The 18,758-nt window shown below is 50.1% G+C and overlaps 2 protein-coding genes across 13 annotated transcripts; both read left to right on the top strand.

The window, feature by feature from the left end:
• The first annotated feature begins 6,331 nt into the window (after positions 1 to 6,331).
• On the top strand, positions 6,332 to 15,763 carry DCAF11 (DDB1 and CUL4 associated factor 11). Of its 12 annotated transcripts, none has more exons than XM_060096402.1 (15): positions 6,332 to 6,500; positions 7,143 to 7,321; positions 8,243 to 8,370; positions 8,602 to 8,729; positions 9,004 to 9,068; positions 9,381 to 9,481; positions 9,712 to 9,858; positions 10,071 to 10,125; positions 10,481 to 10,549; positions 10,912 to 10,969; positions 11,056 to 11,241; positions 11,698 to 11,851; positions 12,248 to 12,400; positions 13,249 to 13,355; positions 13,453 to 13,870. In XM_060096402.1, exons 2-15 carry the CDS (start codon positions 7,167 to 7,169, stop codon positions 13,585 to 13,587), a joined length of 1,641 nt encoding a protein of 546 aa, XP_059952385.1. In that variant the 5' UTR covers positions 6,332 to 6,500; positions 7,143 to 7,166; the 3' UTR covers positions 13,588 to 13,870. The 12 variants fall into 12 exon arrangements, with proteins under 12 accessions (XP_059952385.1, XP_059952377.1, XP_059952381.1 ...); XM_060096394.1 differs by having other exon boundaries at positions 7,116 to 7,321; XM_060096398.1 differs by having other exon boundaries at positions 7,093 to 7,321.
• A 1,331-nt stretch (positions 15,764 to 17,094) lies between these two features.
• FITM1 (fat storage inducing transmembrane protein 1) lies at positions 17,095 to 18,355 on the top strand. The gene is made up of 2 exons (XM_060096390.1): positions 17,095 to 17,360; positions 17,743 to 18,355. The coding sequence occupies exons 1-2, from the start codon at positions 17,095 to 17,097 to the stop codon at positions 18,353 to 18,355; spliced, it is 879 nt and encodes a 292-aa protein (XP_059952373.1).
• The last annotated feature ends 403 nt before the right edge of the window (positions 18,356 to 18,758 follow it).

Below are 18,758 nucleotides of genomic sequence, written 5' to 3'. Positions count from 1 at the left end.
TCCAGTCGTTAAGACTCCACGCTTCCACGGCAGGGGGCACAGGTTCAATCCCTGGTCGGGAAACTAAGGTCCTGCATGCCGTGTGGCACAACCAAAAAAAAAAAGAAAAGATTTTGTTTCTCCAAAGAAGACATACAGCTGGCCAACAGGCACGTGAAAAAATGCTCAACTTCACTAATTATTAGAGAAATGCAAACGAAACTACAATGCGGTAACACCTCATATCGGTTAGAATGGCCATCATCAAAAAGTCTACAAACAGTAAATGCTGGAGAGGGTGTGGAGAAAAAAGAACCCTCCTACAGTGTTGGTAGGAATATAAATTTGTGCAGCCACTATGGAGAACAATATGGAAGCTCCTTAAAAAACTAAAAATAGAGTTACCATATGACCCAGCAATCCCACTCCTGGGCATATATCCAGAGAAAACTAGAATTCAAAAAGATACATGCACCCCAATATTCATTGCAGCACTATTTACAATAGCCAAGACATGGAAGCAACCTAAATGTCCATCGACAGATGAATGGAGAAAGATGTGGCACATATATACAATGGAATGTTAGCCATCAAAAAAGAATGAAATAATGCCATTTGCAACAACATGGATGGACCTAGAGATTATCATACTAAGTGAAGTAAGCCAGACAGAGAAACACAAACATATAATACCGCTTATATGTGGAATCTGGAAAAAAAAAAAAGATACAAATGAACTTATTTACAAAACAGAAATAGACCCACACACAGAAAACAAACATGGTTACTAAAGGGTAAGGTTGGGGAGTGGGGGGGGGAAGGGATAAATTAGGAGGATGGGATTAACACATACACACTACTATATATAAAATAGATAACCAACAAGGACCTACTGTATAGCACAGGGAACTATACTCAATATTTTGTAATAACCTATAAAAGAAAAGGGTCTGAAAAAGAATACACACACAAGTATGTGAACCACTGTGCTGTACACCTGAAACTAACACAACATTGTAAATCAACTACACCTCAATTTAAAAATTAAAAAAAAATAAAAAGTCTGGAAAAACCCTAGTAAAAATGATTCTGTCAATGAGAATAAAATTGGGCTCCATGCCCTGCAGCTCCAGATAAGTGATAAAATATAGTTAACCTTTTTATTTCAAAATAAAACACAGATAAAGAAGACCATACAAAACAAAAGTATAGCTTAATAAGCTAATATAAATGGAACAACCTTGAAACCATTACCCAGAAAAAGAAACAACTTTGCCAAACACTAAAAGCTCCCCCACCCCCTTGCCATGCTCCTCATCTTCATCACAGCCCCTCATTCCTGGTGGGAATGGACACCATGGTTCATGATAGTCACATCCTTGCTTTCCACCCCCACCCCCCCGGAGTTGTATTACCCAAATCCAGATCCCTAGATATTACAGTTTTTGTATAGTCTTGCACATTTAAAAGAAAATGTATATGCCTTTTAAGTCTCTTTCAATCTACAGGTTCCCCCTCCACTCTTTAATTTTCCTTCATTTTAACCATGGAAGAATCCAGGCCTAGATGCTCAATGCCTAGATTCATTTATTAGGGATTTCAAAACAGCTGTACTCAAACTCTGTCATAATAGTTGGAATAATTTTACAAAGGGACACTCCTTTTATCTTCTATTTCATTACTCAAAGGTACAGTTTATATAAGAACAGCAAGTAACTGCTTGATTCTTTTCCTTTATTTACCATCTTCAAAATAATGATTTGGCTTCATATCATTCTTCAAAAAGGTGACCAATTAGTAACACACACACACACACACACACACCCATTATGAACTCATGGGTTTAAACATACTTAATGTTTATTAAATTATCCTTATAATGCTCAAATTATCTCATCTTTGGCCATAAGCTTGGCTTCTGAGTCCTTTTGACATTACCCTGATGATGTTTACTGGCTTCTTTGCTACCTGGAATGGTAAGTTGTTCCATGTTCATCTTGTACATTTCTTACCCCAGACCTAGAATCAACCATTACCCCAAGCTCTGGTTTCTTTCCATGGGAAATGGTATTTTAAGATTTAGGTGGTAGGAGTGTTTATTGCTACTGGATTGTTTCTAGATCTTTTCAGTGAATAGGGATAGGAAGATAAAACACCTCATGAGTTTATACTGATAGTTCCTATTCAAACTCAGGGCTAAAGGGTATTTAACTTCTATATCACGTTTGTAACTCCTATCACCACACAAAAAATTCTGGTTCCCAAGGACATAGGAGACACGAGTATTAGAAATCCCATAATTTCTCAGTTTCTTTATAGTCAACACATTTTAAGTCCTGGGCAAATTAGCATACTTCCCCCGTTCCTTCTACATCGAACATGCTGCAAGAAAATAAGTTATAAACACGTCATCCATCACTTCGGAAAACAGAACTTTCCCTTGTGTTGCCTGAAGCTGTACACGTGTCCCAGGAGCTCTGTGCAGTCACCAGGCTGGGAGCTGGGACCGGGGAGAGAGAGAGGACAGGGGTAGCCAGAGAAAGAAAAATTTGCTTTCCTTCTCTCCTCTCAAGCTCAGCCCGCCCCCTGGTGGAGATGCTAATGAGCCGGGAACAGCCCAAGGCAGGTCAGATGGGAAGTCAACTAGCCGACATGTACAGAGCAGTTACTAGAACCAGTCCTAAAATGGGTGCTAAAGGTAGAAAACCTCTCTGTGGCTTCAAGTGGCTTTAAGTGTAGCTGGGGAGAGTGGAGGCTGCCCAAATGAAAAGCACTTACAAATTGTCACCAAGCAACATGCCAAATTTCAAAATCACGAGAGGGAAGGCCAATAAAGTTTATCAAAATGACTTCATTATTTTTAAAGAAACACCATTGTCTTTCAATGAAACACATAGTATAGCCTAACATATAAAAGCTCATATACATTTTTAAAATAATGTAAGTCACAAGTGATATAATCAACTTCATAGGCTTAAAAATCTTTTTTACATTCAAAAATCAACCAATGGATCCAGAGATAAAATCCTATATTCTTTAGAATTTGATGTTAAAGACTCGTTTTGGCCATAAAACCTCAGATTTTTCTTTTTAACACCATTACTTTTAAATGTCTTATTCAATAATATACAAATTCCATATTTCAAAGGATTGAATTTAGATTTTATTCAGTTTTAAACTGCATTTGTAAATTAAAAGGATTTGTAAGCTAAGGAGGAGAAGAGGAAAGAGGTTAATTTAAAAATGAGTTAAGGGGGGCTTCCCTGGTGGCGCAGTGGTTGAGAGTCCGCCTGCCGATGCAGGGGACACGGGTTCGTGCCCCGGTCCGGGAAGATCCCACATGCCGCGGAGCGGCTGGGCCCGTGAGCCATGGCCGCTGAGCCTGCGCGTCCGGAGCCTGTGCTCCGCAACGGGAGAGGCCACAACAGTGAGAGGCCCGCGTACCACAAAAAAAAAAAAAAAAAATGAGTTAAGGGCTTCCATGGTGGCTCAATGGTTAAGAATCCGCCTGCCAATGCAAGGAACACAGGTTCGAGCCCTGGTCTGGGAAGATCCCACATGCCACAGAGTAACTAAGCCCGTGTGCCACAACTACTGAGCCTGGGCTGTAGAGCCTGCAAGCCACAACTACTGAGCCCCGGTGCCACAACTACTGAGCCCACGTGCCACAACTACTGAAGCCGCGTGCCTAGAGCCCGTGCTCTGCAACAAGAGAAGCCACGACAATGAGAAGCCCACGCACTGCAACGAAGAGTAGCCCCTGCTAGCTGCAACTAGAGAAAGCCCGTGTGCAGCAATGAAGACCCAACACAGCCAAAAATAAATAAATTTATTTTAAAAATTTAAAAATAAATAATAAAAATGAGTTAACATGAGTGTAACAGAAGTTTTTGTTTTCTGTGGACCTCAGGTGGTCGAATTGTGTTAACCATGATGTTTTGTTCATACTGTATCTTTGTCGTTAGTTCATGCAAGGCCTTCTCCATTTTATTATTTGTTTAATGATGTAATGAGCCCAGGTATTTTTATACTTTTTAAATGCAAATTTAAACCATATTGTTTTTGCATCCACCACATGTCACCAGAAGAACTACCACCTTTTTTAAACCTAAAAATGTAACTTGCACAATTTCCCACAGCATAAAAATAGAAGACTACAGGGCCTCCCTGGTGGCGCAAGTGGTTGAGAGTCCGCCTGCCGATGCAGGGGATACGGGTTCGTGCCCCGGTCTGGGAGGATCCCATATGCCGCGGAGCGGCTGGGCCCGTGAGCCATGGCCGCTGAGCCTGCGCGTCCGGAGCCTGTGCTCCGCAACGGGGGAGGCCACAACAGTGAGAGGCCCGCATACCGCAAAAAAAAAAAAAAAAATAGAAGACTACATCATTTTAATGGCTCCCTGGCATTTTTGTCTACCATATGGACCATCATGTGTTTAACCAGTCCCATCCCGTAGCAGTGTGTTTGGATCTATTTTGTTTCCAGTGTTTTACTACTATCAATAATTGCTCTGCTGAACATAAACATTTTTGCTAGACTTAGCGTACAGGTCAGGGCTAGATTTCTTAGAAGTGACACCACTGGGTTGTAAGGAAGGGAGTCCGACTGGTAGAGATAAAGCTTCCCCCAGATAAGAAGTTCTCCTGGGAAGGTGCAGAGGGGGAACAAGCAAGGAATTTATGGCCATATTTGCTTGGCAGAAGTAACAAAAAAATGAGGCTAGTAAAAAAGACAACCACGTTTGGAAGTTTGTATTTGTATTTGAAACAATAAACAATAGTGAACCATTTGTAGGTTCTTAAGAACCAAATGCTATTAGAGAAGAATACTTCTAGCAGATCAACTAACTAGGAGAGGCGTGAAATAAAGAAAATTTGATGTTGGGTGATGACCCTGAAAAACCACCTCAACTAATCAGCTAAGAAACCATAGGACTTGAAGAACTGAATTAAAAGGGCAAAGAGGAGGGAAAGATCATTTTGGAAAATGATTCCATACTTTCCAGGCTGGACAACCCAGAAACCAGACTCCTAAGATTCTGTGATTCATAATTTAGAAGTATTTTATAATTTATAAATTTAGAATTTATTTATTTCTAAATAAAGCTAAGATTTATTGAGACAATACTATAGGGCAGATAGTAAGTAACCTGGCAATAGGAGATGTCTGACTGGCAGAGCCGGCTACCTAATTAGTAGAGCCCAGAGCAAGAGGAAAATGTGGGGCGCTTGCTCAAAGACTTTTAAGAATTTCAAAGGGTGACGGCAAAACATTAAGGCAAGTGTGGGCCCCTGAAGCCGCCCTGGTAACCACAGATACTAAGGTCCGATCTAGCGATCTAGAAACCAGGAGGCATCACCCGAAGGCCTAACCACACCCTCTCCCTCCGAGGGAGAGCGAGCCCCAGAAGGAGATGCCAGGCAATCCAAGGGCCCCCGCTCCCCTAACCAGCACTTCTAAGAGAGTGCGGGCTGGGGGCGCTGAGGTGCAGCTTGGACCCTGGGCCTATGCTCCCGGCACGGTCGCTCGACCCATCCCCGCCACCCCACCCAGCACGGGCGAGGATCCCGAGGTACACAAGTCCTGGCCTTGGATTCAGCCGGGTTACTCATAAACCCGGAGGAGGGGGTAGGAGGCGCCGCGCGTGACACCCTGGACCAGCGGCCCGGGGCGGAGAAGCACCCCAAGGACAGATGGTCTAAGAAAAGTCCGCAAATCCCTGAAGGCCCAGGAGAAGTCTGAGTGGAACAGACGGAAGGCGGGCGGAGACCCTTGGGGGTACTAGGAAGCGTCTGCAAAGAGCGCGGAGGGAAGCCAGGGGTCATCTAGAAGGCTGCCAAAGCGGCTAACGGGCGGTCTAGAAAGGGCGGTCCCCACAAGAACAAGGCTTCCGGAAGCTAAGCCCGGAAGGGCGGGTGCAAAGGCCTGTGACTTGAGCACATTCCAAAAGCCCCGGGCACCCCTTAGGGCAAGGACGGCTGTAGCTGCAGCCGGCGAAAAGAGAAAAGCTAAAGCCGGACAGGGACCAGGGGAGGAAAGAGTAGGCCCTTAGAGATCGCCTGAAAAGTGCGAAGCCCAATTAACCTAAGGGACTGACAGCAAATTGTACCCCTTGCTAAGACACCTCTCGGAAGCAAACCAACTTCTCTTGTAAGCCCCGCCCCTCGTCCATTAAGTCTAGTTCCGTTGTCTCTGATTCAGGAAGCAGCCGGTTCCCTACTTACTCCTCCCACAACAAGGAGCTACTGCCCCTACTGGGTCGCGCGCTTTCTCCTCCCCTCAAACCCCTTGCGCACTTTCTGTCCATCACCCATCTGTCAATCACCGCGCTCAGCTGTCCAGTGAGCGGGCCAAGGGGGCGGGGCCATCAGGGGCGTCGCGTGACGTCTGCAGTCCGCCAGCCGCGGAGCTGGGAGATTAGTGTCGAAGGAGGCGCGTGACGGAGAAGCGGTTGGCCGACGCCGCGGCGGCAGTCGTAAACAAGGCCTCGCGCCGCTCCGGGCCCTGCGACCGCTCCTGGCTGGTGGGTGGTCTCGCGCGGGGCGGTAACCGCCGGCTTTGTGGGAGGTGCTTCTCGGCTTCCTCCCTGCCTACCCCCGCTTAGTGTACACACCCCCGGTACACCACGTGGGCGTGAGGCAAGGAAGGAGGGGGGTGTAGGCCGAATTTTAACCTCATTGGTTGTTGCTGCCGCCGGCTTTCGCAAGGGAGTGCTCTGATTGGCCGGTAAGGGGGGCGTCGGGGGGGGTCTCTGACTCCTAAGGCTTCTGATTGGTTAGATGGGGTAAGCTAATGAGACGCTTTCTTCCGCGAGGGGTTTTGATTGGCCGGCCAGAGAGGTTACCTGGGAATCCACCCCCACCCCAGGGACTTTGATAGGTGAGTTTGAGGTAGAAACAGAAATTCCTCTTCAAAGGATTCTCACTGGTGAGCTAGGGTCGTGCCCTAGGCTTCACTCTGCTTTTTTTGCTTCACAGGATCGGGAAAGGTTTGTGTTCCCGAAGCCTTGGGAGTTGTTACAGGCTAAGGAGAAGGGATCTCAGTCTCTAGGAAGGGTCGCCCTCCTAGAGGCAGCTACTATCGTATCTCAGGAGTCTGTGGTGTTTCTAGAGCAGGCTTTGCTTTCACCAAATCCAAGGAGGTGACAGGAGGAGTCCCTGCACAGGACTTAAGGATGCTGTGACCAGACATGGGATCACGGAACAGCAGCAGCGCAGGAACTGGGTCCGGAGACCCCTCCGAGGGCTTGCCCCGAAGAGGGACTGGCCTGCGTAGGAGTGAGGAAGAGGAAGAGGAGGATGAAGATGTGGATCTGGCCCAGGTACTGGCCTATCTCCTACGCAGGTAACTTACCCCCTGGTGTTTCCCCACCAGGTGCCACCACAGCCCCTTGATCCCAGCTCCAGTCAGGGGAGTTACAGAGAATAGGGAATGAGATTAGCCCAGGACAGCTGTTCTGTTTGAGCAGAACAGCTTTCCCTGCTGGACACTCGCCGCACTCAGCTTCATACCCAGTAAGAGTGGTTCTTGCCTAGGGAGGGTCAACAGGATGTCTGGCTCTTGTGTTTGAGGGGACTGTTCAGGGGAGTCTCTCTACCTGTGACTACACAAATGTAACCTATTTTCCAAGTAAGTAAAAAAAAAGGGGGGGAGGTGGGGGGGTTCCCTGGTGGGAAGGGAGTGATGTGAGGGGTGAAGAAAAGAGTTAGGGAAGTGGGTGTTGAACTTAAGTGAAGTTATTGACACATGATATGAGGCCACGTGGATTTACTTGAAAAACAAGTTTAAATTAACCTAACTCTAATCCTGTTCTTGAGGAAAGAATGCTTTGAGGGAAGTGACCACCAGGAGTTGACTGGAAAGGGGTACAGCTGGCTTTGGTTCTTAGCTATGGCTCCCTGAGGAGAAGACGAGCTTGGGAATCCCTTCAGAAAACCACGTTCTATGCTGGACTCCTTGGGCAGAGGCTCAGAAGGAAATGCTCTCAGAATTTTTAGCTCTCCGGGGAGTCAGTTTAGTAGATCTGTCAACATGCATGCAATGTTGGGGTTTTCTACTCCTGCTGTAAGAGTGAGAATTAGTTTCCCAGTGTGCCTTATAGGAGACAAAATAACAGCCAAGGTCTAGTCAGCCTCAAACTTCAAAATGGGGACAGTATGAGGGTTTGAGGACAAGGTGGTCTAAGAATTACATAGCTATTGACTCTGAATTTGGTTGATTTGGGGAAGGGATCCTCCCCTTTATCATGGGGGGGTCTCTCCACAGAGGCCAAGTGAGGTTGGTGCAGGGAGGAGGTGCAGCAAATTTACAGCTCATCCAGGCCCTCTCGGACTCGGAGGAAGAGCATGACAGTGCCTGGGATGGTCGTCTTGGAGACCGATACAACCCACCCGGTAAGACGAAAGGCAGACTGAGACCTAATATCAGAGGACTTCCATTAGAAAGCGTTTTTTTAAAACTAACTTCGGCAAAAATTGAAAGAAAAAGATGAGATAATTCAGGGAATGAGGGAGTCTTTGCAGTCCAGTGTATTCAGCCACATTGAGTAGACTGAGCACAGCTCTGCTAACTGTCCTCTGAGGCTGGAAAAGACCTAGGATGAGACTTCTGTTTGGTACTCACAGTGGATGCAACCCCTGACACCCGGGAGCTGGAATGCAATGAGATCAAGACACAAGTGGAATTGGCCACAGGGCGGCTGGGGCTTAGGCGGGCAGCCCGGGAGTACAGCTTTCCTCAAATGCTGCACCAGGTAGGCCTCTCTACTTCCAGCCAGCCTGGCCGCAGGCCTATCAATGCAGCCAGAAGCTACAATCCCAGAGAAGAGGGAAGTAAACTTCCCAAGGACGCCTCAAGTGCTGGAGCTGGAGAGCTCTTAGCCAGCCTGGGCTGGAGTTTGGTGGGACATACTACTGTGTGTGGGGTTCGTTTCTGTAGCAAGGGCAATATTTTTGGAGGACGGGGGTTGGTGTGGCTTAAGTGGCCCTCTGTTTCTGCTAGCAATATTCCCCAATCCCTTCCTTTAGAGAGAACGGGGCCTCTGCCACCAGGGAAGCTTCTCCCTTGGAGAACGGTCTCGAATGATGTCTCAGTGAGTATGGGGCTTGGTGGAGAGGTTCCAAGGGCCAGATAGGTCTTATTTCCTAAACTGTGAAGGGATCAGTGTTAAAGGATCCTCAGGGATATTAAGTTTAGGTTATGTGGGGTTGAGGCTTCGAGAGAGAACAAAGTGGAAAAGTATAGCAATTGAGAGGATGATAGGATGATTCAAAGAAAGGGGCTTATACCCAAAGCCAAAGGGAAGAATGCCCTTGTACTCACATCCAGCTCTGTTAGGATTCTGCAAACTGGGACATTCCCCATCCTGAGCTCCCCTTACCCTCACTTTCCCTCTGCTTCCCAGCTTCTTGCCCAATGATCTGGGCTTCACTGATACCTACTCTCAGAAGGCTTTCTGTGGCATCTACAGCAAAGATGGTCAAATCTTCATGTCTGCTTGCCAAGGTACCAGACCCTAGTCCTACCAACTGCCCTAGAACAACAGACGTTCTCCCTGACTGAGGCTAGAAAGCCCCAGACCCAGGGAGCTCAGACCCTGGCTTAGGCATGCTTAGCTAGAACACGTCCCATGATCAAGGGAAGATTCCACAGACCAGCGGTGAGTGAGAGAGGTCTGATCTAGGGAGGATTCCAGGAGGGTGTTCCCTAATTCTGCCCGATCCCCACTCACACAGACCAGACAATCCGACTCTATGACTGCCGGTATGGCCGCTTTCATAAATTCAAGAGCATCAAGGCCCGGGATGTAGGCTGGAGCGTCTTGGATGTGGCCTTCACCCCTGATGGGAACCATTTCCTTTACTCCAGCTGGTCTGATTACAGTGAGTGTGCCCCAGACCACCATCATCTCTTCAGCCTGGGACCTGAGGTCTCCAGATGCCCATCTCCTCCATGCCATGACTCCACGCCTTCTCCTGGGCAGATCACTCCCAGGGTCCAACATCCTTCCCTTTTGTTCCGTCTCCTCCCTAGCTTCACTTCCACCCTCCTAACCTCAGCCCTGAAAGATTCTTGTTTCTCTTGCTTCTCTTAGTTCATATCTGCAACATCTACGGGGAGGGAGACACACATACTGCCCTGGATCTAAGGTACTGGCTTCCTTTCCTGGTTAGACTCATCAGAAACTTCTCAAGGGAGGCTCTCCAGGAGCAAACCTCTTGAACTGGAACTCCTGCTTAGAGGGGAAAGTACACTGGTTGCAAGTTTCTCTTGGTGGATTCCTGGGAGGGGATCACCCAGCCTGTCAGCCAGAGGACCAGAGTAAAATAGGTGGCTGCAGGATTCTTCCCGGCTTCTCACTGAGGTGCTCCACGTTCTGGCACGTGCTGGCACGACTTCTTTTTCTCTCAGCAGTGTGCCCCACGGCCCTCATCAGATTCTGTATAGATTAACCAGGGCTAAAGGGAAGTCCACTTAACGCAGCTCCTCCTTTGCTCTTTTCAGGCCAGATGAGCGTCGCTTTGCTGTGTTCTCCATCGCTGTCTCCTCAGATGGGCGAGAAGTGCTAGGAGGGTGAGTGTTTGTGGGGATGCCTCTGTCATTTAATGAGATAGGAGTTCTCCCAGAGACCAGCTCTGCCGTTACAGAGACTGCACTGGACACCTGTACCCAGGCAGCTGTGGAGAACAACCAGGCCTTCTCCGGGGCCAAGGCCTTATGAGTTGCTTCACTTCTCACTCACCATTTCCTCAGCATGAGATGGGAGGTCTCAAACCTCCTTGCAAACACAGCTAACTCTTCTCCCACCTCCTGTATAAGAAGAGAGAAGGGCTCTCCCCTCAGCAGGACTTCAAGACAACAGTCTCTCCACAGCACACGTAGCATGGGTCCTCTCGGTCCTGGCTCCAGAACCCTCTTTTTCCCTTCCCTTTCAGGGCCAATGATGGCTGCCTGTACGTCTTTGATCGAGAACAGAACCGACGTACCCTTCAGGTATTGCTCCTGAGACTTCAAGCCTCTGCCTCCTGGTCCTTGGCCTATTGAAAGACCTAGAAAGACCTGGCCCCCTTCTCCCCTAGATTGAGTCCCATGAGGATGATGTGAATGCGGTGGCCTTTGCTGACATCAGCTCCCAAATCCTGTTCTCCGGGGGTGACGATGCCATCTGCAAAGTGTGGGATCGACGCACCATGCGGGAGGATGACCCCAAGCCCGTGGGTGCACTGGCTGGACATCAAGATGGCATCACCTTCATTGACAGCAAGGTGGGCGTGGAGTCAGGACCGCATAGCCAGGCGACTGAGGCTGTGGTTGTCCAGGAGGGCGTCAGAGTAGATGGGTGTGGGAACTCGCCAAGCTCCTCATTAGCCAAGGTTTGCAAGAGCTGGAGTTTAGGGAAGAGGCTTAAGCCACGAGACATGAGGTTCATCGGTACCCACCATTCCTCAAGGAGCAGGGCTTTCTGTACAAGAAGAGTAGAAGACAATCTGACCCAGTATAGAACAGGAGCCCAGCCAGCACCCTAGGCGAAGAAGGGGAAACCTAGCCAGGGTGTGGGGTCTGTGGTAGGAAACCAATGGTGAGGCCCACCTGGATGAAGAAAGAGGCAACCAAAGTCAAAAGACCAGGGTTCATACTCCTCAGCTGGGGAGGGGGAGCTGGACTGACAGACCTGACATCTGCAAGCTCCGATGCTTCATTATCCATCTTGGGATTCACAGGGAGATGCCCGGTATCTCATCTCCAACTCCAAAGACCAGACCATCAAGCTCTGGGATATCCGACGCTTTTCTAGCCGGGAAGGCATGGAAGCCTCTCGCCAGGCTGCCACACAGCAAAACTGGGACTACCGCTGGCAGCAGGTGCCCAAAAAAGGTGAGAGCAGATGTAGAACCTGAGATCTGGAGAGTGAAGGGTCAGGGGTGATAGTTAAAACATATAACCCCTGGCAAGGCATGGCATGGGCACCGTGGATGGGCCAAAGCCTGGAGCCCTCCCCCTTGCCAGGCATTAACTCTTCATTTGCTGAGCCAGGGGTTCCCAGTGTAGGGGCTGGGGATCCCTCCAAACCTACGAATGCAAAAGTACTTCAGCGTCTTGACCATCAGCAGAGCCATACTGGTGTGTATCAGCTGACCGTTAGATGGGGAAAGAGCCACCAGCTGGGAATCGGAAAGGCGATTGTCTTTGAGTATCAGTCTTTGCTGAGGACCAGTGATCCAGGGGAATCCAGACTCCCTAACCCAGGGCTCACCCTGCATCCCTCCCCAGCCTGGCGGAAGCTGAAGCTCCCAGGGGACAGCTCCTTGATGACCTACCGGGGCCATGGGGTGCTGCATACCCTCATCCGCTGCCGATTCTCCCCCACCCATAGCACCGGCCAGCAGTTCATCTACAGTGGCTGCTCCACTGGCAAAGTGGTCGGTAAGGACTGTGTCTGAACAGGGGGCCTCAGGAAGGGCAGCAGTGTTCCCCTGGCATTCTACCTGTAACCACCAGTGACTACCTTAAGAAACCCAGTGACAATTACAAGTGAAATTTCATTTAGCCTGGAGCGGGGAGGCTTAAAGGGAGAAAGAGAAAACATTCTATTCATCAGCATTTTAAATTAAGAAAAGGAACACAGAATTCTAGTCAGTAAATATACTAGATTACCAAAAATATACTCGGTTCTGTTTTTCAGCCAGTCAAGGGAAGAGATTGCAGATGAAAGGTAGGAGGGAACAGAGACAAAAAGAATGACACAAAAAGACAGCAGCAAGTAGTAAAAGATGTACAGCCACTGAAGTAGGAGGAATGCACGAAAAGAAACACACAGTCACAAACACAGTCACAGGAGCCTAAGACAGTGCCAAACCTAGGGAGGCCCTGAGATGGAGGCCTATCCAGGGAGAGAGAAAGGTGCACCCACGTCCAGAAAAGGAATAGCACGTTCACATGTCTGTGGAGACAGGCTATTGTTCACTTTTGTAGTGTCTTCCATATCTTGTGGGCTTTTAAGAAAATGGCTACTTTAAAGCCACATTTCATTTTCTTAACTGTAGACCCTGTGACATTTAGCTAAGGGCCAGAGATACCCAAGCTCTGCTAGACCATACCCTCAACCTGAGGTAGGGAAAAGAAACTAACACCATCCTCGGGCATGGGCTTTGCTCCCCTGGGAAAATGGGAAGTTGCCTGAGAGGCAGGTAAGTGGTGCTGCTCAGAGAGAGATGAGGGGTGGCTCGAAGGTCTTCTGGCAGCCCCTCTCCACTCTGGCCTTTCCTGGACAGTGTACGACCTCCTCAGTGGCCACATCGTGAAGAAGCTGACCAACCACAAGGCCTGTGTGCGTGACGTCAGCTGGCACCCCTTTGAGGAGAAGATTGTCAGCAGTTCGGTGAGGATGCTGGGGTTAGGGGGGCCAGTGTGTGTCTGGGACTTGGACCCAGGAGGGGGCAGTGCCCCCTGACTACTTGCCACCTTCTGCCCCGCAGTGGGACGGGAACCTGCGTCTGTGGCAGTACCGCCAGGCTGAGTACTTCCAGGATGACATGCCAGAGTCTGAGGAACACCCGAGCACCCCTGCCCCAATGTCCCACCCCTCTACAGCCTTTTCCTCGCCTCAGTAGATCTGACTTCCAGCCCCATTCATGGGTGAGCCTTTTGACATCTCTCCGCCTCCTCCCTTTCTCCCTTCTGGGGGATCTTTGGGGAATCACTGGCATTGGGTGGGGAGAAACAGAAGCCCAGGCTTCGGCCCTCTAGCTAAGCCCCGGGAGGGAGATCCTCCCCTTGGGGCAGGGTGGTCTTCTCACATGCTCACACCCATCAGCTTGGGTCTCTGTCTCTGGTCAGGGTCTGGCAGGACTGCCATTATCTGGTCAGCAGGAATAAAGTCCCGAGTGTTTTTAATCTTGTTTGGATGTTAAGTCTTAGCTACTAGAGTAGATGCCTGGGGCCAGGTCTGAACTGAACCAGGCCCAGTGCCCAGGCCTTCACGTTGAGGACTAAACTGGTCAGTCAGGGCCAGGTGTCCTGGCCTTTCTTCCAGAGGTCCTAATGGCTAGAGCTCTAGCCCCTCAGGGGAGGGGGGGGGATGGGTAAGGTGTGTCCTCAGCACCCTCCCTGGCTGGGAATTACGTTTTCTCTCTCACCTGTCTGGGTCTTTGGGGTAGGCAGGCTGTGGTGTGAGAGGCTCCGTGTGACCCCACACAGGGCGGGCCCTCCCCTCCCCGAGTGTTCCCTTGTGCAGGAGGCCAGCAGCTTCGAGGAGGGATGTTGAAGTAGGACTCCTTCGTCTTCTCACTGGCTTTGGCTCCCTCAATAAACTCTCTGTGGGAACCTAGCTTAGTGTCCGTCTGTCTCTCTCTTTTTCCTGTCTGAGATCTTTTATCCTCTCACTTCAAGAAAACAGTTTCAACAGAGCCTTCAGATATGCTTCTCTGTGGGAGGAAACACTGCTTTGATGCCCCAAGATGAACGAAAATACCAAAATCATTAGTTGACTGAGCTTTGCAACAGGGAGTCCCTCACCAACCTCAGAAACTTCCCAACAAGTAGAAATCGAGATAACAGGAAATAAACACGTTTTAGATGAGAACCTGGAACACCCACATCAGCTCTGCCCTGGAGCTGGTCCAGTCTATGGAAGGAAGTAGCCCAGAGCCAGAGAGCACCTGGTGGGCACTGATGCCAGGTCCCATCTGGGCACTTCACACTTAGAACCTTATCTACCTCACAGCCACCCTTTTTTACAGGTGAGGAAATGGAGGTGTGCAGAGGTCAGGCACCATGCCCCAGGGCAGACCCATGGTATGGTCAGTAGGGGAGCAGCTCGGATTGATCTTCCCCATTATCTCTAAGGAACCTGGATGCACACCTCCGGGGGGGTCTTAAAGACACAGCAAGGGGTTAAAAGATGTACCTATTCAGCAGCAAAGCAGGTAGTTTTGAAAGAATAAAGCGACTCCCCTGGTGGTCCAGTGGTTAGGACTCTGAGCTTCCACTGCAGGAGGCACGGGTTCGATCCCTGGTAGGGGAACTAAGATCCCACATGCCTCACGGTGTGGCCTAAATAAATACATAAAAAAATAAAATTTTAAAAACAAAAGAATAAATTGTCCAGATGCTTGGCCTCCATATGCTCTCTTTCCTCCAGTTGATCCGCTTGCATGAAACTGTCATGCAGATCTCCTTTCCCACCAGCCCTTTTCGTTCCCCCCTGCCTCTTCACCCAGAGATGCCAACCTGTCTCACCCAGAACTGTTTTACCTCCAGGATGCCAAAGGTAGAGGCCAATTAAAATTATTAGTGACCTCAAAGCCTCATTTAGTCAAGGCCCCAAGGGCTATCTATTCTTCTCATTAAAAAATGCATTTCCGGGCTTCCCTGGTGGCACAGTGGTTAAGAATCCGCCTGCCAACACAGGGGACACGGCTTCAAGCCCTGGTCCAGGAAGATCCCACATGCTGTGTAGCAACTAAGCCCATGCGCTGCAAGTACTGAGCCTGCACTCTGGAGCCCGCAAGCCACAACTGCTGAGCCCGCATGCCACAGCTACTGAAGCGCGTGCACTTAGAGCCCATGCTCCACAAGAGAAGCCACCGCAATGAGAAGCCTGCGCACCGCAATGAAGAGTAGCCCCCACTCACCACTGCTAGAGAAAAGCCCGTGTGCAGCAACGAAGACCCAATGCAGCAAAAAACAAATAATTTTTTTAAAAAAGAAAACTATAAATTCCATTTGAAAAAAATGCATTTCTAATACAATTTTAGTTTATTATTATCAAACTGTGTGAAATATTTGTACAAATAATACATTTTGTACTACTCTAACAATTTTGAAATTTGTACTAGTAAAAAATAGGAAATTCAATACAGGAAAAGTTTAACCTTGTGATCACAGGAAATGTGTAAAAATTGTTTCAAATTATCTACTCCTTTTGGCAGAGAAGTGTGATCAATGAAAGACTTTCAGGCATAAAAACATTAGGATAATTTCTGTGGGGAAAGAATGGAAATGTTATTTCTGAGTCTTAAGATCTTGTCACATGTTTTTAAATGAAAAACCGTGAGGTATATAATCACTGTAGTGTTTAGATTCCATTGGATATATTTAAAAGAGTGATAAAGATAGCTTTATTTTTGAAATGTCAACATATACGATACACTGGAAATTATGTCCTTTGTAACTATTTAAAATTACAATGTAAAATTTTGTGTCAACTTAAAAACGTGTGAGTGCTTCTGTAGGTCTTCAGGTATAGGATCCCTGAGCACAGACTACGTCAAGGTATGGGCTGTAGGATCTGCAAGGATCCTGATTGGTTAATCCATCTCGGTCAGTTTGCAGATGATGGACTGAGGACCAAGGATGGTTAGTTGATTTTCTCAAAGTCACAGAGTTGGGCCAGAACCCAGGTGCCCTTTCTCGCTCATTCCTTCCACTACTTCATGGGCCTCCACTGTGCTCTGAGATCCCACCACCAGTTTTGAGGAATGAGGAAGGAAGACAAAAAGGGATCTCCAAACAGTTACTGAATGTCAGGGACTTCTCTTGGGTAGGTTGCTCACCGCCCTATGGGTCCAGCCTCAGTGGTCAGGCTGGGAGGCCAAGTCCCAGGGTAATTGGTTGGGGGACACAACCTTAGGATTTGATGGACTCCAGGCTGGGGATCTTCCTTCTAGGGTCTCCACCACCCACTGTCACCAGGGGGTGAACCTGATCTTCGGGGCTCTGAGAGTCCCACCTGGGCGGGGTGGGGGTGACTTTGACCAAACAGAGACGGGCAGACCCAAACAGGCTGTGGCTAAAAACATCCCATGTTGCGGTCGTGGCCCTGAAACATGAACTAGGACATGGTTCCAGCCTAGAGGGTTAAGGAGGCACAGGACTAACAGGGAAGGACACAGGCTGCTGTCAGGACACACACCCAAGGCGAGAACACTGCTGACGTGGCAGCCCTCCGCCACAGCCCCTTACTGCCCCCCGCCCCTCTCCCCCGCCTGCCAGCTGCCAACAGGGCTCTGCCCTGTATCTGCCACACCTGTCACTGTCTGTCCTTGTCCAGGGGGAGCCCCACCAGCCCCTCCTCAGCTGCCCAGCAGAGCAAGCGGTTAGTGGGGAGGGGAGGGAACATGGAGCGGGGGCCAGCGGTGGGGGCAGGGCGGGGGGCCGGGGCCCAGATCTGGGCACTGCTGGGCTGCTTGGTCAGGGTGCTGCTCTGGGTGGCCTCTGCTTTGCTGTACTTTGGAAGCGAACAGGCTGCCCGCCTCCTGGGCAGCCCCTGCTTACGGCGCCTCTACCATGCCTGGTTGGCAGCAGTGGTCATCTTCGGGCCCCTTCTGCAGTTCCATGTCAACCCTCGGACCATCTTTGCCAGCCATGGCAACTTCTTCAACATGTGAGTCCACTCTAGGCCGTGGGCGCTGGCTCCCTGGGCTCTGGGATCCCAGCTCCCTCCTCCAGGTTTCTGTGCTCTTGCCAGTCCAGGACACTAAAAATAGGCTAGGAGGTTGAGGAGAAGTTCAGAGGGGGAGGGGAACAGAGTCATGGGGGTACAGGAGCAGCGCCAAAGAGGAAACATGGGCCCTAGAAGGCTGAATGGGCCGCTAAGGAGATGGCCAAGTTCAAGTGGATGGGGGGGAGAGAGGGGAGAGGGCCCAGGAAACAGAGAACCGGGAACGACAGACGCGACTGGAGGCAGAGCCGTGATGGGAACGTAGAGCAGGGTGGGGAGATGGGGCTGAGGGGGTCTCAGCAGCCCTCCCTCTTCTCTGCCACAGAAAGTTTGTGAATTCAGCGTGGGGCTGGACGTGCACCTTCCTGGGGGGCTTCGTGTTGCTGGTGGTGTTCCTGGCTACACGGCGCGTGGCAGTGACTGCCCGGCACCTGAGCCGCTTGGTGGTTGGGGCAGCCGTGTGGCGGGGTGCCGGCCGGGCCTTCCTGCTCATCGAGGACCTGACGGGCTCCTGCTTCGAGCCTCTGCCCCAGGGCCTGCTGCTCCGCGAGCTGCCGGACCGCCGCAGCTGCCTGGCGGCCGGCCACCAGTGGCGGGGCTACACCGTCTCCTCCCACACCTTCCTGCTCACCTTCTGCTGCCTGCTCATGGCTGAGGAAGCAGCAGTGTTCGCCAAGTACCTGGCCCACGGGCTGCCTGCCGGCGCACCCCTGCGCCTTGTCTTCCTGCTCAACGTGCTGCTGCTGGGCCTCTGGAACTTCTTGCTGCTCTGCACCGTCATCTATTTCCACCAATACACTCACAAGGTGGTGGGCGCCGCGGTGGGGACCTTTGCCTGGTACCTCACCTACGGCAGCTGGTATCATCAGCCCTGGTCTCCTGGGATCCCAGGCCATGGGCTCTTCCCTCACCCCCACTCCAGCCACAAGCATAACTGAAAGAAATAAAGGCACTTTAGGCCTGGCTCTGGCTCCGCTCATCATTGGGCTGGCGGGACCTGCAAAGGGTGGGAAGGGTAAGAAGAGAGTGTGATGGTCGCCAGGTTTCCTCAGCCAGACCTTGCTGTCTCTGACCTTGAATGTCCTGTGCTTGGTCGCTATCCCTCCTGTTCTTTCAGTCTCCTAGTCCCTGCAGACATCAAGCTCTTTGGGGCTCTGATGTCAAGGACTGGCACTGCCAGGTCAAGTAGCAGTGCCCTTAGGTATGGGTGGCATTCCCACCGAGCAGATGCTCCATCTCCAGCCTGGTTGATTTGTTTTCCCTGCCTCCAACACCGAATCCCCCTCTGCCATCCTCAGGGGCCTGCCTATCTGGGCACCCTACTCACGGACGCTTCCTACC

Source organism: Mesoplodon densirostris, chromosome 4 (assembly GCF_025265405.1).
Source record: "Mesoplodon densirostris isolate mMesDen1 chromosome 4, mMesDen1 primary haplotype, whole genome shotgun sequence".
NCBI lineage: Eukaryota > Metazoa > Chordata > Mammalia > Artiodactyla > Ziphiidae > Mesoplodon > Mesoplodon densirostris.
This window is presented reverse-complemented; position numbering and strand designations above follow the sequence as displayed.